The sequence below is a fragment of the Xenopus laevis genome, chromosome 7L, assembly GCF_017654675.1.
Source record: "Xenopus laevis strain J_2021 chromosome 7L, Xenopus_laevis_v10.1, whole genome shotgun sequence".
NCBI classification, from domain to species: domain Eukaryota; kingdom Metazoa; phylum Chordata; class Amphibia; order Anura; family Pipidae; genus Xenopus; species Xenopus laevis.
This window is the reverse complement of record NC_054383.1, coordinates 60853748-60871004: the sequence shown is the minus strand read 5'-3', so window position 1 is coordinate 60871004 and position 17257 is coordinate 60853748. Positions and strand designations below refer to the sequence as shown.

General features: G+C 42.6%; 1 protein-coding gene across 1 annotated transcript in view; it reads right to left on the bottom strand.

Annotated features, from left to right (window-relative positions):
- Nucleotides 1-17257, bottom strand: part of slc43a1.L (solute carrier family 43 member 1 L homeolog) — a gene marked incomplete at its 5' end in the record, with an annotated part of 502690 nt that overhangs the window by 226696 nt on the left and 258737 nt on the right. The window contains 1 exon segment of the mRNA NM_001094328.2: nt 8388-8548. Coding sequence (NP_001087797.1) covers nt 8388-8548 — 161 coding nt within the window.

Genomic DNA, 17257 nt, shown 5'->3' with positions numbered 1-17257 from the left:
ATCTCTATTTATTTATTTCACATTGTTAAAAGGCTTTCAGCAATGGTATCTTGCAATATTAAAACTACTGACATGTTTCATGACCCATATTGGTCATTTTCTCAGAGTATAATTGTACATTGTACAAAAGTCATAACTTTATAGTTAACACCACTCCCAAACAACATATTAAAGGGCTCTCTAGGCATTTTTAAAGTTATATAAACTAAAATCTATATCTAAAATGACAATGTTATGCACATTTAAAATTTCTTCAAAAACACCACCACCTTTTCACTTTTGGAGTTTCACAGTTTTGCTTTTTCTTATCAAATAAAGGGGGTGGGGAACATTTTCTTATAAATTACTCTACATATAATTAAACTTATCAAAAATTTTATATTCCAATATTTTATTGTTTATAACAATTGTAAGATACAATAAAAACAACATTGTGTTATACATTATGACCTTACAATAAAGTTTTATATTCCCATTACATACATTGCTTGTTCTTCCATTACAACATAACATTACAATCAGTAATAATATTCTAAACATCATTTACCATTATGTCTAAATAACAATTCTAACATAACTGGTCGACACAACCTAATATTTAGCACTGTAACAATTCCTTTAGGTAACTACCTAAATACTTAAAAATACTGTTGGGCTATCCGTCCCATACCTATATTCCAACCAGGGGGTCCAAACCTGTAAACATTTTTGGTGGGAATCCATTAGAATACTGGGCATTTTCTCCTGGACCATAATCCAATCGTTTTGTTTTCCATGCTTTGTCAATAGTCTGCTTTGCAGCACTCATTATAGAGAGAAATAGTTTAAGTTAGTGAGTCTGGTTTTATACATAGAAGAGCCGTACTAGGGTGTTTAGGGATCGAAACATTAAAGATTGAAAAAATCCTATTATATATCGTGGTCCAATATCTTTGGACTATTGAACATTGCCACCAAACGTGATACATAGTCCCTCTGTGACCACAGTCTCTAAAGCATCTGTCATATGCTGTAGGTATAAGTTGAGATATACGAGTTGGGACCAAATACCACCTAAATAAACCTTAGAATTGGCCTCTAATAATGACACGTTCCTCGAAGATCTTCTCACGTTATTCCATATAATTTCCCAGTCTTCAAGACTCATTTGATAATCCATATCCTTTTGCCATGCTTGTACTTAAGAAATCTGTTGGCTATCAGTTATTTTGAAAAAGTTACTGTACAGGATTGAAATAACTTTAAGTGCTTTAGGAGCTTTACAGCACCAAAATTCAAAAAAGGATTGGTTACGATTTGTGCCTTTAGAGGAATCCCATAATGCCTGCATGTAGTGTATTATAGTATTTGGCATGTTTTAAACCTTTCGTTTTGCGGGATCTTATATTTCTCTATAAATTCCTGGGGAGTATACGGGCCAGATAATTAAAGCAATTGTCCATTTGTCAAAATGTTCTAATCAATCCACCATTGAAAAGGTAACCGGAATTGGCCTGGGGGAAACCTGGGATTACCCAAAAAAGGGGCAGCCAGTAACATTGGCGATTTAAGGCTATATCAGTCACACACACCATCCCATATTTTCAACGTATGTTGTAAACAGATGCTACCTGTTTTAGGTCTAGATCTAAAGGGACACCAAATTAAAGCTGCCGGTTGATATGGTAATGAAAATAAAGCTTCTAATTGTACCCAATGGGGACAATCTACTGTTGTATGAAATGTGAAGATCTGGGAGAGTTGGGCAGCTCTATAATAAAATAGTAAATTAGGAAATCCGAAGCCACCTTTGTCATTAGGTAACCCCAAAGTTACTTTATTAACACGGGAATGTTTCCCAGCCCAAACAAACTAGCTTAGAATTGAACGTATCAAGATCCATCATAAGAATGGGAATTGGAAGGGTCCGAAACAGATATAACAGTTTTGGAAGTAAGGTAATTTTAATAGAATTAATATGCCGATCCAAGATATATGATGGTGTTTCCAACCTTCTAGTGTAGAGCACAAGGTTTTATACATTGGGGGATAATTAAACTTATAAAGGGTCTTATAAGAGCTTGTAAGTTTGGTCCCTAATATAGAAATAAAATGTGGCTGCCACCCAAATTTAAAATTTAGTTGCAACAATTTAAGCTCCTGATGTGAAAGAGAAAGATTAAGGGCTTCAGTTTTACCATGATTGATCTAAAGACCTGACAAGGTACCAAATACGTCCAATATATTCGGGAGGGATGTTAAAGGATAGAAAGGATTAATGTTAAATCATCCGCAAATAAACTAACCTTATGGTGGGTTCCCGAAGTTTCTATCCCTGATATATCCTAATTGGATCTTATTGCCAGTGCTAGGGGTTCGTTCGCTAAATTAAACAGGATCGGAGATAATGGGCACCCCTGCCTGGTTTCCCTATGTATTTTGGAATGCAGTGTTCTTCTACCGCCATGCAAAGCACTTTTTTGCTATGACCAAATAACTAAAAAAGTTTTGCTTCGAAAAAAGAAGAAAGATAGTAAACCCCCACACTCTCTATTATTGATATTGATTATTAATTAATTGTGTAAAGTTTTACATAATGTACAATGAGCCAATCGATTGATCAATAAATTAATTTAATATTCTAATGAATTTATTTAGAAAAGGGTGCCAGTGCTAGGATAAGAATAATTTACTTATAAATCCTTGTGATAATGTAATTCAATGCTGTTAAAAAGTTCAATAAATTCATTCAGGAAAAAGGAAAATATAAAGCATCCACCAAGAGAATGGTCAGGTGAAAAAATAAAAATTATTATATTAATCTCACCCTGCTTGCAGTCTCAGACTGCATAGATCTCCTAGGTGTATATTTAAATTGCTAGTGCTAATTTATTGCAGGATTATCAAGTGTCCATTAACAGATTAATTAAGGATCCATATACTTTATAAAGTGCTAGTGCCAAATTAATTGCTGTTTCAAACTGCTTGTGGTTCAAAATTAATATTATTCTACAGGTGCTAGTGCTCATAAAAGTATTCAAGAGGTAAATTCATTCATACAAAGATTAATTAAAAAATCCAAAACCGTCATTTATAGAAAAAGGAAAATAGTGTAGAGGTGGAGAAGTCCCAAAAACTGCTACCTGTTTGTTTTCTAGGCCCTGGGACCCCACAAGGGGAGAAAGTAGTACACTGGGGACTGTGGTCTCTTGGTTACCTTTCCTATCTCATATGAAGAGCTAAAGTTAAAAAAAATAAAAATAATTAAGCAGTTAAAAGAATCTAATAATAATTGAAAAAAATCAAATAAAATCAATTACAAAGGAAGGCTATGCCGACGCATTTCCCTGATAAGTTTTATCAAGGAAAAAAAAAACCAAACAACTTTTGATAAAGCTTATTAGTGAAACGCGTCGGCAGAGCCTTCCTTTACACTATTTTCCTTTTCCAACTTATTTTCTTTAAATGACGATTTCGGATTTTTTAATTAATCTTTGTATGAATGAATTTACCTCTTGAATACTTTTATTAGCACTAGCACCTGTAGAATAATATTAACTTTGAACTACAAGCAGTTTGAGAATGCAAATAATTTAGCACTAGCACTTTACAAAGTATATGGATCCTTAATTAATCCATTCATGGACACTTGATAATCCTACAGTAAGTTAGCACTAGCAATTTAAATAAACACCTTGGAGATCTATGCAGTCTGAGACTGCAAGCAGGGTGAGATTAATATAATAATTATTTTTTCACCCTTGGTGGATGCTTTATATTTTCCTTTTTCCTGAATGAATTTATTGACTTTTTAACAGCATCAAATTAATTACAAGGATTTATATGTAAATTATTCTAATCCTAGCACTGGCACCTTTTTCTAAATAAATTCATTAGAATATTAAATTAATTTATTGATCAATCGATTGGTTCATTGTACATTACGTAAAACTTTACACAATTAATTAATAATCAATATCATTAGAGTGTGTGTGGGTTTACTATCTTTCTTCTTTTTTCAAATATTTGATATTAGTAATCCACACCTCCCCCTCTCTGAGAGGAAAACATATTGTAAATCTAAAAGACTGCTTTTTCTATTTTCTTAAATTTTTGCTTCATCAGTCAGTGGCTTGTCTAAATGAGCTTTTGTATTCAAGGGCTTCTTTCTCATCACCCTGCCATAGAGATGTTCTTTGTGCAAATTGCGCTGAATTGTAGAACGATGTACAGATACACCATCTGCAGCAAGATGTTCTTGCAAGTCTTTGGAGGTGATCTTTGGGTTGTCTGTAAACATTCTCACAATCCTCCGCATATGCTGCTCCTGTATTTTTCTTGGCCTGCCAGACCTGGGTTTTACAGCAACTGTGCCTGTGGCCTTCCATTTCCTGATTACATTCCTTACAGTTGAAACTGACAGTTTAAACACCTGAAATAGCTTTTTGTAGCCTTTCCCTAAACCATGATACTGAACAATCTTTGTTTTTAGATCTTTTAAAAGTTGCATTGAGAATCCCATGCTGTCACTCTTCAGAAGAGACCCAAGCAGAAGCACAACTTGCAATTGGCCACCTTAAATACCTTTTCTCATGATTGGACACACCTGCCTATGAAGCTCAAGGCTTAATGAGCTAATCCAACCAATTTGCTGTTGCCAATAATCAGTATTGAGCAGTTACATGCATTTAAATTAGCAAAAATACAAGGGTACCCAAATTTTTGCAGAGCCAGTTTTTCATATTTGATTTAATTACATATAACTGAATACTGCTTCACTAAAAATCTTTGCTCAGAAAACACCCCAGTACTCAGATGTTCATGGGAAATGAAAGACATACCTCTGTTTTCTTTTTTGTTAAAAGTGGAGTCAATTATTATGCAGGCTGAGAGGGGTTCCCAAGCTTTTTCATATGACTGTACAAGCCAAGGGCAACGTTTCAGACCCCACTGGGCCATTTATCAAGCCTTGTTATCAATCCTATGAATATTTGGAGTTAATACTGTGAGAATGGCAGCAGGTTAAATCCCCCAATTGAAAGGTACTGGGTGAAATCTGATTTACTGTTTGTATCTCTGCCCACTTTTGGGCATCCAACAAATCTTCCCTGTCAATGGAAAAATTGGGGTGTTTAGAGTGCGGCCACAAAAACATGGGGGGCGGGATTGCTTAGAAAAGCACAAGCAACCGGCTCCACTACAGGACAAAGAATTGTGGAGAGTTTGGGTGTTGTACCCCTAAAACTGTAGGAGGAGAAGGTTTTAGAAAATGGGGGCTCTAGGAATAAGAATAACTAGTTGCTTTGAAAAAAAAAAAAAACATGAAATCTGATTTGGTGAGTGTGGCATCAATGCTGTAAGAGTGGCAGCAATTTAAATTCAAAGGCAACCAAGGTTTCCTATTTCCCCCAATTCTCTACAAACTGCGAATGCCCCATGTTGGCTGGAGGGGTCGGTGCCTCTCCCTACTACTGAAGCTTTTTGTTAAATTTGTGCATTAACCCACATGGACTTATCTTATATGGATTTTTGAGCCACATATGGTTCATTCGGGGACTATTAACATAAGAAGAATGCCACCTTCTGGATTTCCCTTACTTTTTTGGATATCAGTATTTTTTGGAAGTTGTTTGGAATTTTTGTTAAATTTGTGGATTGTATAAATCATTTTGATATGTAAATATTTAATCACAAGATTTAAATAATTGGGATAATTCCCACAATCACTATGGGTATGTATATTGAATATAGGTTTATAACACCCAGTTGTGAGAGATTCTGCATGTCTGATGAAGGGGCACGCCCCCAAAATGTTACATACAGCATAAGATGAAATACACGTGCAGGGGACCTCCCCGCTACACTTGCCTTTCCTGTTTGGTAACCTTTCTGACTTAGCAATTTAGATTCCCCATTCAGAGTCAATGCTGTTGTTGGCTCCTCCCACTTTTGGGCATCCACACAATGTCACCTTTTCATTTGGGCTGACCCCATAACTATGTGATTCAAGTTTGGCGAGTGCAGCCTCAAAGCTGTAACAGTGGCAGCAATTTAAATATCCCCATTCAAAGTCAATACTGCTGGCTCCTCCCACTTTTTTGGGCATCCAACCAATAATGCCTTTTCATTTGAGCTGACCCATTAATTATGTGATTCAAGTTTGATGAGTGCGGCCTCAAAGCTCTAACATTGGCAGCAGTTTAAATTTCCCCATTGAATGTCAATGGGTTAAATTTGAACCGTAATCACCCAGTGACAATCTTTGCAAAGTTTGGAGATCCAACATTTGAGAATAGCAGCAGTTACAATTTCCCCACTGAAATCAATGAAAAGAAACGTGATCAGCTGTTTGTGATTCCGCCCACTTTTCCTAAACCTGCAGTCCACCAATGACCAACAGTGAAGAGTTTGGGGACCCTGTGATATGAGAATTATTGCAGGTTCATGGGTAAAATCAGATTGGCTGTTGAGGTGTGAACCCATGACTATGTGATTAAGTATTGTGAGTGTAGCCTCAAAGCTGTAAGAGTGGCAACAACTTACATTTCCCTATTGAAAGTCAATTGGTGAAATTTGATTGGCTGTTGGCTCCTACTTTTGGGCATCCAACAAATATTGCTGCCATTCGGAGTGACCCAGTGACTATGTGATTCAAGTTTGGTGATTGTAGCTTCAAAACTGTAAGAGTGGCAGAGGTTTGATAATTTTACCATTTACTCTGCAAAGTTTAGGGGACCATGGCATTAAGAATGGCATAAGTTTAAATTTAAACAAGAAAAGTCAATAGGTGAATTGTAATTGGTGGTCCAAAGAAGGGCAACTAAGCTGGTAAAATGTATGGAAAATCTCAGTTATGAGATATAATGATAATAACTATGTAGAAATATATAAGGGGATCATATAATTCTCACGTATGGTTTACCAAAACCCAGAACAGATGCCAAGGTTCCAGTCACGGCTTGGGGTAAAAACACAAAAAATACATTGAACCCCCCAAAACCATATATTTTTGGAAAGTACACATTCGGGCGAATCCAAAAGGGGAACCATGTCTTTCTACTCCAAACTACTGCGTCACAGTGCTTTCCCAAAATTGACGTTATTAATGAAATACCGGAAAATTGCCTCAAAGTTTCCAGTTTCTAGCATCTTATCTCCCACATAGTATTAGGTGCCAAGAGAAAACGTCCTAGATATGAATGTCAGGGGTCCACTGAAAAATTTGATTGGTGCCCATTGTGCATAGGATTACCAAAGTATCTGGCACTTAAGAGACCCCAAAATTAAGTGCATACAAATTGTCCTGGAGGTTACATCAGATACTGAAAAATGTACACATTTACTGCATTTTTTGGGGGGGTGAATCTACAAGAAAATACATTGAATTCCTAAAACCATAGATTTTTTGAAAGTATACATTCGGCCAAATCCAGGATGAGTGACCATTTCATTCTACTACATACTACTGAGTTGCAATGCTTTCCCAAATCAGCCAAAAAAAACCCACACGATGCAGTAAAAAAGTAAAAATAAAATTGCATAAGTGTGCAAGTATGTGTCAATGTGTGGAATCCCCCCATACCAGTAAGATTAATTGTACATAGATTAAAAGCATTAACTACCTGTGCACAAGCAAAATGTGGATAGCAAAGTTTTCTGCATTGTCCCACACTGCAGGCAAATTGCACTTTCCAAGCCTTTTGTATGTTTCAAATAGATCGTTGTGTGGGAGGGAGGAATCTGGGCAACTACTAAATAATTGAACCTGTACTGGTCAGTTTTTAACATACCGTGAGGGTCATTTATCAACACTGGGCAAATTTGCCCATGGGCAGTAACCCATGGCAACCAATCAAATTGCGGCATTCATTGTTTTTCTTGCAGCTGGCTTTAAAAAGCTAAAAACTGATAGGTTGCTATAGGTAACTGGCCATGGGCAAATTTGCCCAGTGTTGATAGATGAGCCCCACTGCGTGTGGTCAGCCAGTTGACCCACTAACGTGTGCACCTTGGTTATCGGATATCTATATTTATTGGGCCAGATGTAATGAAACTATCACACTGATCATAAAACTATACATTTTTATTTATCTTATCCATTATCTCTTATCCGTTATCCTCTTATCCATTACCAAAATGTCAAAGGCTACAAAAAGCTAGGCACCACAGCAAGGTGTACTAAGCTCAGCACTGATTTTGTGCTATGTCTGAATTTTACATTGGTGTTTACATTACATCTCCTGACAATCCTGCATACACAAGGAGAGGCCAAACACTTTAGTTGATATTTTGCACCTTGACAAAGCTCATGCTGTTGTCTCTTATCAATAAAACAGCAACTTGCAAATTGCAGTCATATTCTTAATATAAGGCTATTCTGAATTTAATACAATTAAATAGACACTCACCATTGATTTTAGTGGTATTTTTCAGGTCTTCTGTGGATAATTTATCAGTTTCAGGGTCTCCTTTTTGGCTTAGTCTTTGACCAACAATTGTCACATGGGTATAAAACTGATCACCAGTGACTTTATGGTCTAATGCAAGTGTGCGCAGAGTAACCTTTTTCCTGTAAAAAAAAAGGTTTAATAAAGTTATCCAAAACAAACATTTGTGTTATTTATAAGTTATTACACAATGTATTTATTAGCAGTTTAGGTAGAATTTCAACCAATGTTCCTTTACTTTTTTTAGTAGGAGTCCGTTATGCTGGGGAATTCTCTCTACAGGACCAAATATGGAGTAGCTTCAACTTTCTTGTTCATGCTTCGGCACTAGGGATGTCGCGGACTGTTCGCCCGCAAACTAATTCGCGCGAACATCGGCTGTTCGCGTCCGCCGAATGTTCGCGAACGTCACGCGACGTTCGCCAATTTGGGTTCGCCTTAGCTGGCGCTTATTTTTGACCTCTCACCCCAGACCAGCAGATACATGGCAGCCAATCAGGAAGCTCTCCCTCCTGGACCACCCCCACACCCCCTGGACCACTCCCCTTCCATAAATAAACTGAAGCCCTGCAACGTTTTTTCATTCTGCCTGTGTGTGCTTGGAAGAGCTAGTGTAGGGAGAGAGCTGTTTAGTGATTTGAGGGACAGTTGATAGTAACTTTGCTGGCTAGTAATCTACTTGATACTGCTCTGTATTGTAGGGACAGAACTCTGCAGGGATTTGAGGGACAGTGAGTTTAGGTTAGTTAGCTTTGCTGACTAGTAATCTACCTTCTACTGCAGTGCTCTGTATGTAGCTGCTGTGGGCACTGCTTCTGATCTCATCTGCTGACTGCTGTAATAACCCAATAGTCCTTGTAAGGACTGCTTTTATTTTCTTTTTTGTTTTTTTACTTTGCTACTATAAGAGCCCAGTGCTATTAGTCTAGCTGTGTTGGGGAGTGGGACTGGTGTGCTGCTCCTAGTAGTTCAGCACCAACCAGAGTAATTTTTTTTTTTAATATATATATATATATATATTTTTTTTTTTATTTTACTTATCTTACTGTTCTTTAACGTGTCCAGTGCTGTTTGCTGTTCTTCATAGTAGTGCACCAATAGTAGTGCACTTGCAGGCATTGTTTGCCCAGTGTGTTCTTCAAACAACTGCCACCTAGCTGTGTGAGCTTTTTCACATTCTATCTAAATAACAATAATAATTCCGTGTCCGTAAACATCACCTGAGTGATGTTTTTACAGCAGCAATAATATATTCCGTATCCACTACTGTATACGTTGCCCTTGCAGGCATTGTTTGCCCAGTCTTTAACCAAGTGCCACCTAGCTGTGTGAGCTTTTTCACATTCCGTGTCCAGAAACATCACCTGAGTGACGTAGTGTGATTTCTGCCCTTTACAGCACAAAACGCAGCGCTGTGTCAACAATGTATTTTTCAGATACATTTTTGCCCTTGATCCCCCTCTGGCATGCCACTGTCCAGGTCGTTGCACCCTTTAAACAACTTTAAAATCATTTTTCTGGCCAGAAATGTCTTTTCTAGCTTTTAAAATTCGCCTTCCCATTGAAGTCTATGGGGTTCGCGACGTTCGCGAACCGTTCGCAACGTTCGCATTTTTGGACGCAAGTTCGCGAATATGTTCGCGAACATTTTTTCCGCCGTTCGCTACATCCCTATTCGGCACTGTGTAAATTGTATGGTGACCAGGTACACACCCTACTATGTTAACCTTTTGTTAGGTTATTTGCCACATCACCATATTTGAAATACACAACTTGGATGCAAACCCTGTTCTTTATGAATGGTTTATCAAAATGTTTTCATAATTTAGAAGGGTTTAAGGAATAATCTAGAATAATTATTTTTGTATATGAACTCTAGTAACATTATCAATATCCTATTTAGGCGACTTCTTAGATTTAACACTTAGGGGAGAGAACATGGTCATACTCTCTTGACCTATGTAAATGTTCCCCACCTCTTTTTAGTCTTTGTCTGTCTCCTCTTCTTAATAAATTATATGATTAATAAGAATTTTTAGATCATCACCACTCTGCAATTTTTTCCTAGAGACAGGAGTCTGTATAGATTTACATAATGTTATTGTTTATAGAGAAATATCGCTCTTCCTTAAAAACTCCCTGCCCTGGCTTCTGTCTGACCATGATGTGCTTGAGACACCCCTTCCTCCTTTCACAAGGTGCCGTTTCCATAATGTGAAAGCTGCATAATGTCACGGGGGCCTATCAGCTCCAAGCGGGAGTAGTCCGGACAGAGGAGGAAGCCCAAGGGGTTAAAGTCAGAGTTCGTAGTACAGTTTGGGATCAGGCAGAATCGTAGTCAAAAGTCCAGGCAATGTTCAAAAGGCAGGCAGATAAGTAGCAGAATCAAAATACAGGCAAGGTCACAGTCCAGGAAATAGATCAGCACAAAAAGTAGAACACCCAGGAGTGTACAAGACAAAACCTATAATCGGGCATTGAACCCGTGACCTGGAAGGCCTTTTCAGTTTAAATTTCGCGCCACGTGTGAACCATGGGTGATGCCGATGTAGACGGACGCACCGGCCGACGCTCTTCACGGACCTCTTCACAGACCTGACAGTACCCCCTTCCCCAGTGGGAAGGTGTGGCATGGATGCATGAGGAGATCAGACCAATCATCCTGACAGAGAGAAACAGGATTCCTCAAGAATTGTTCCAAAACTTGATTCACACACTTCGCTGCCCCATTGGTTTGGAGGAGAACTGAAGAGTAATACCTAAATCTTTACATAGGGTATGCCAGAACTTAACAGTAAATTGAGATCCCCTGTCAGAGACTCTCTCAGCCGGGAAGCCATGCAACAAGAAAATAAATTGGATGAAGAGCTGGGATAGTTCCACTGATGAGGGAAGTTGTCGTAAAGGGATGAAATGTGCCATTTCGCTGAAGCGGTCAATGACTACCCAGATCACGGTGTACCCTCTTGAGGGTGGAAGCTCTATAATGAAGCCCATTGCTAAGTGAGTCGATGGATGAGAAGGGATGGGTAGAGGTTGTAATAACCCGCTAGGGCGAGTATGGCTAAACTTGGAGGTGGCACAAATAGTACAGGCAGCAACAAAGTCTTTGACGTTTTTACAGTCAGCCACAAGACTAGGCGTTGTAATAGCTCAAGAGTCTTTTCTGGACCAGGATGTCCAGCTTGCTTGGAACAATGAGTCTGTTGTAGGATGGGCAAGCGAAGCTCAGAGGGTACAAACACCATCCCAATGGGTGTATCAGCAGGAGCGGAAGACTGACTGGACAGGATCTGCTCAGCAAACTGAGGAAAAAGGGAAGCAATAATCTTGGCAGGAGGAATAATTGGTTCTTGCCTTTCAGGGAGACGATCCACTGCAGTGAAACTTCGAGATAATGCGTCTGCTTTCCGATTCTTGGAGCCAGGGCGATAAGTCAAGACAAAATTAAAGTGGGAAAAGAGGAGAGCCCACCTAGCCTGGCGGGGATTGAGTCTCTTGGGAGATTGTATGAATTCTACGTTTTTATGGTCAGTATAGATAGTGACTGGGATCGAAGATCCTTCTAGAAGGTGACACCACTCTTCAAGAGCAAGCTTTACTGTCAAGAGTTCACGATTCCTAATGTCGTAATTCTGCTCTGCAGGAGAGAATTTTTTGGAAAAGTAAGCACATGGATGTAATTTCCCATCAGCAGAATGTCTTTGGGATAGTGTCAGGGAACCGGGAGTTCCCTCTGGGGAGTAGTCCGGATATAGGAGGAAGCCCCTCAGGAGGGATCAGGATCGTGGTATCCAGGGATTCAGCAAAAGGGGTAATAGAGTTCAGGCAACAGGTCAAAAGGCAGGCAGAATATAATCAAAGTCCAAAGTCCAGGCAGGGGGTCAAATAACAAGAGATCAATCAAGAATAGCAGTAGGAAACCCAGGAATCTATACAGGAACGAGATCCTATTTTCGGGCGCCATCTTGGCGCCTCAGGCGTCCTTTTAAAGGGGATTTTTGGCGCCCCTGCGTCGGCGTCAGCACGTCTGCGACTGACGCGCTGCGCCTGCGTCCGTCGCGCTGCTGTGACGTCTTCGCGCCTGCGCACTTGCGCGCAGGCGTCTCTGCGCCGGCGCCGCTACCCACGTGGCGGCCATGGGCGCCGCCATTTTGGGAGCGGCGTCTGAAGGGGTAGTTGCGCCGCCCGGAGCTCCTGGTCCTGCTCCGGGCGGCGATCGTGACAGTACCCCCCCCTCACGGGGGGCCTCAGGACCACCGAGACAAGGCTTCTGGGGAAACTTGGCGTGAAAATCCCTCACCAGACGAGGAGCGTGAACATCACGGTGTCCTTCCCAGGAGCATTCTTCAGGGCCAAAGCCCCTCCACTGAATGAGATACTGAAGGGATCCTCTGGAGATCCTGGAGTCTAGGATTTTCTCCACCTCGTACTCGAGTTGACCCTCCACAGAGATGGCAGGAGGAGGAGATTGACCGCCAGAGAACTGGTTAGTGATGGCGGGTTTCACCAGAGACACGTGGAACACGTTGGGGATTCTCATCTCTGGTGGAAGCTGGAGTCTGACAGCCACAGGGTTGATTATCTCCACGATGGGAAATGGACCCACGAATTTTGGACCCAACTTGGGAGATGGTATCTTCAACCGGATATTCCTGGAAGAGAGCCAGACATTGTCACCCACCTTGTAGGGAGGAGAGGATCTTCGACGACGATCCGCGAAAGTCTTATGAACAAGAGCGCTCTTCTCTAGGTTCAACTTGGTAGCAGCCCAAATAGCAGACATATGGGCTGCGGAATCGTCAGCAGCCGGGACGTCAGATAACACAAAGTCTTGGGGAAAAGCTTGAGGATGCTGACCATACACCGACATGAACGGAGACCTTCCTGTAGAGGAATGACAAGCATTATTATGAGCGAATTCCGCCCATGGGAGGAGATCAGACCAGTCATCCTGGCAGAGGGATACGTGGTTCCTCAGGAACTGTTCCAGGGCTTGGTTGACACGTTCAGCTGCCCCATTCGTCTGCGGATGGTATGCAGACGAAAACTGAAGAACAATTCCCAAGTCTTTGCATAGTGAACGCCAGAATTTGGCAGTAAACTGGGTGCCTCTATCGGAGACGATCTCCACAGGGAAACCATGCAGGCGGAAGATGTACTGGATAAATAGCTGGGACAACTCCACCGCAGAGGGCAACTTCTTCAGGGGGATGAAGTGGGCCATCTTGGAGAATCGATCAATGACAACCCAGATCACAGTGTTCCCACCAGAGGGAGGAAGTTCGACAATGAAGTCCATGGACAAGTGGGTCCAGGGACGAGAAGGAACCGGCAAAGGCTGTAGTAACCCACTGGGGCGAGAGTGGCTTGACTTAGATGTGGCACAAACATTACAAGCAGCAACAAAGTCCTTCACATCTTTGCGGATATCAGGCCACCAAACCAGGCGTTGTAAGAGTTCAAGAGTCTTAGCTGGACCAGGATGTCCGGCTTGCCTGGAGCTATGGGTCTGTTGTAGGATAGGCAGACGCAGCTCAGGAGGAACAAATGCCATTCCAATGGGTGTATCAGAAGGAGCAGAAGACTGGCCAGCCAGGATTTGGTCGGCAAACTGTGGATACAGGGAGGCAATGATCTTGATTGGAGGAATGATTGGCTCTTGTTTCTCAGGAGAGCGATCCACCGGAGTGAAGCTACGAGACAAGGCATTGGCCTTCAGATTCTTGGAGCCTGGGCGATAAGACAAGATAAAATTAAATCGAGAGAAGAAGAGAGCCCACCTTGCTTGTCTGGGGTTTAGCCTCTTGAGGGACTGGATGAACTCGAGATTCTTATGATCGGTGTAGATCTGAACAGGAACCAGAGAACCCTCCAGGAGGTGACGCCACTCTTCAAGGGCAAGTTTGACAGCCAAGAGTTCTCGGTTCCCGACATCGTAGTTCTGCTCTGCGGACGAGAACTTCTTGGAGAAATAAGCACAGGGATGTAACTTCCCATCAGCGGGGTGTCTCTGGGACAGGATAGCTCCGGCTCCGACTTCAGAAGCATCAACTTCGATGCAGAAGGGTAGTTCAGGATTGGGGTGTCGGAGGACAGAAGCGGACGTGAAGGCCTCTTTCAAGGACTGAAAGGCTTCAATGGCAGATGGAGGCCACAAGCTGGGTTTACCCCCTTTCCGGATGAGGGCCAGGATAGGTGCAATGCGGGAAGAGAACCCCCGAATGAACTGCCGATAATAGTTAGCAAATCCGATAAATCTCTGGATTGCCTTGGTACTCAGCGGGATAGGCCACTCCTGGATGGCAGACACTTTCACGGGATCCATCTCAAATCCCTCAGGAGAGATTATGTATCCTAGGAAGGGAATCTTGGACACTTCGAAGACGCACTTCTCCAACTTGGCGAAGAGAGAGAGTTCTTCCTCAGACGAGAGAGTACCTCCTTCACCTGGGAGCGATGGCTTTCTAGGTCTTTAGAAAAGATCAGGATGTCGTCCAGGTACACGACTACGAACCTTCCTAGGAGATCCCGGAACACATCGTTAACAAACTCCTGGAAGACGGCAGGGGCATTGCAAAGGCCGAAGGGCATAACGAGATATTCATAGTGCCCGTCACGAGTGTTGAAAGCCGTCTTCCATTCATCACCCTCACGGATGCGAATGAGGTTGTACGCCCCCCGGAGATCCAACTTAGAGAATATCTTCGCCCCCTTCAGCTGGTCGAAGAGCTCTATGATCAAGGGCAGAGGGTACCTGTTTTTTACAGTGATTTTATTCAGGCCCCGGTAATCTATACATGGCCGAAGACCTCCGTCCTTCTTCTCCACGAAGAAGAACCCAGCCCCAGCAGGAGAGGTAGAAGGGCGGATAAACCCCCGCTGGAGATTTTCTTGGATGTATTCCTTCATTGCGGTAGTCTCAGCAGGAGAGAGAGGATAAGTGCGGCCTCTGGGGGGCATGGCTCCTGGCAGGAGTTCGACAGGACAGTCGTAGGAGCGATGTGGAGGAAGGAATTCCGCAGACTTCTTACAGAACACATCGGAGAATTCCTTATAGCAGGAGGGAAGAGACTTTAACTCGGTAGAGGAGATAGTTACCTTCTTGAGGGGTTTAGCAGGAAGGCAATGCTGTAAGCAGAATGGGCTCCAACGAGAAACCTGCCCTGTTGACCAGTCTATGGTGGGATTGTGCAGGCGCAGCCAGGGGAGACCCAAAACAAGAGGAACAGCGGGACAAGAGATGATAAGAAACGAAAGTCTCTCTTTATGCAGGGCCCCAACCTGCACAGGTAGTTCGCCAGTGGTCATCGTGAGTACAGAGTCCAGGGGTTTATCATCTATGGCAACGATCCGCATAGGAGAATGCAAAGGAAATAAGGGAATTCCCATGTACTTAGCAAAGAGAGCGTCCATGAAGTTACCCCCGGCTCAGGAATCGATGAAAGCATTCCCGAAGATGGTTTTATCAGTCAGACGAATCTGAAAGGGAAGGAGAAACCTGTGTGAGTTTTCTTGGGTCTTCTCCTGAAACCAATCACGAGACTTTTGAGTAGTGCCCCCTACATGAGTTACCATAGACATACCTCGGGGTACAAAACTCTTAGCCTTTGCAGGACAGGCATTGGCAAAGTGGGAATGTCCGCCACAATACAGACAAAGGCCTGACATCCGTCTGCGGAGTCTTTCTTGTTCAGTGAGGCGAATTCTTCCCACTTGCATGGGTTCCTCCTGGAGAGAAATGGATGCTTGGGCAGGCGGAGTGACAGGAGCCTGCAGGAGAGGCCTCTGGAAGCGGGGTGCCAACAAGGGTTGAAACTTCCTGACGCGATCTCTCAGGGTTTGATGCTCTCTCAGAAGAGTGTCCACCTTGACAGCCAAGGCGATGAGGTCTTCAACTTGCGTGGGTAATTCACGAGAGACCAGGTCATCTTTGATGCGAAGGGAGAGACCATTATAAAATGCAGTATGGTATGCGTCGTTGTTCCAACGAGTCTCAGCAGCAAGTGTACGGAATTCAATAGCATACTCCGCTACACTGCGACTCCCTTGGCGGATTTGGAACAGACGGGAAGCAGCGGATGTCACCCGGCCGGGAGCATCGAAGACGATCTTAAATTCTTTGAGAAATGCTTCTGCGTCATCCATCAGTGGGGACTGCTTCTCCCAGTGTGGAGATGCCCACTCAAGAGCTTTCCCTGCCAGACGAGTAATCACGAACCCCACCTTAGCACGTTCAGAGTCAAATTCAGTGGGGTGTAGGGCAAATCGAATCTGGCACTGATTCACGAATCCTCGACAGGCTTGAGGATCGCCATAGTAGAGAGGCGGAGCAGGAATATGAGGACCAGAAGTGGAGGGCTGGGTAGCCATGGCAGCAGCCGCTTGCGGAGGAGGTGCCGGCAGGGGGGTCGCTGGTGTCAACAAGGAGAGCTTTTCCAAGATCGCCTCCAGCGTGAGTCCCACGTAATTCTGCCGGGCTTCATACGCCTCCATGCGGGAATGCAGACCCCGAAAGGCCCTGCCGAAATCTGGCTGAGCTTCTGGCTGAGCTTCCTCAGTGGAATCCATGGCCCGAAAATAATGTCAGGGAACCGGGAGTTCCCTCTGGGGAGTAGTCCGGATATAGGAGGAAGCCCCTCAGGAGGGATCAGGATCGTGGTATCCAGGGATTCAGCAAAAGGGGTAATAGAGTTCAGGCAACAGGTCAAAAGGCAGGCAGAATATAATCAAAGTCCAAAGTCCAGGCAGGGGGTCAAATAACAAGAGATCAATCAAGAATAGCAGTAGGAAACCCAGGAATCTATACAGGAACGAGATCCTATTTTCGG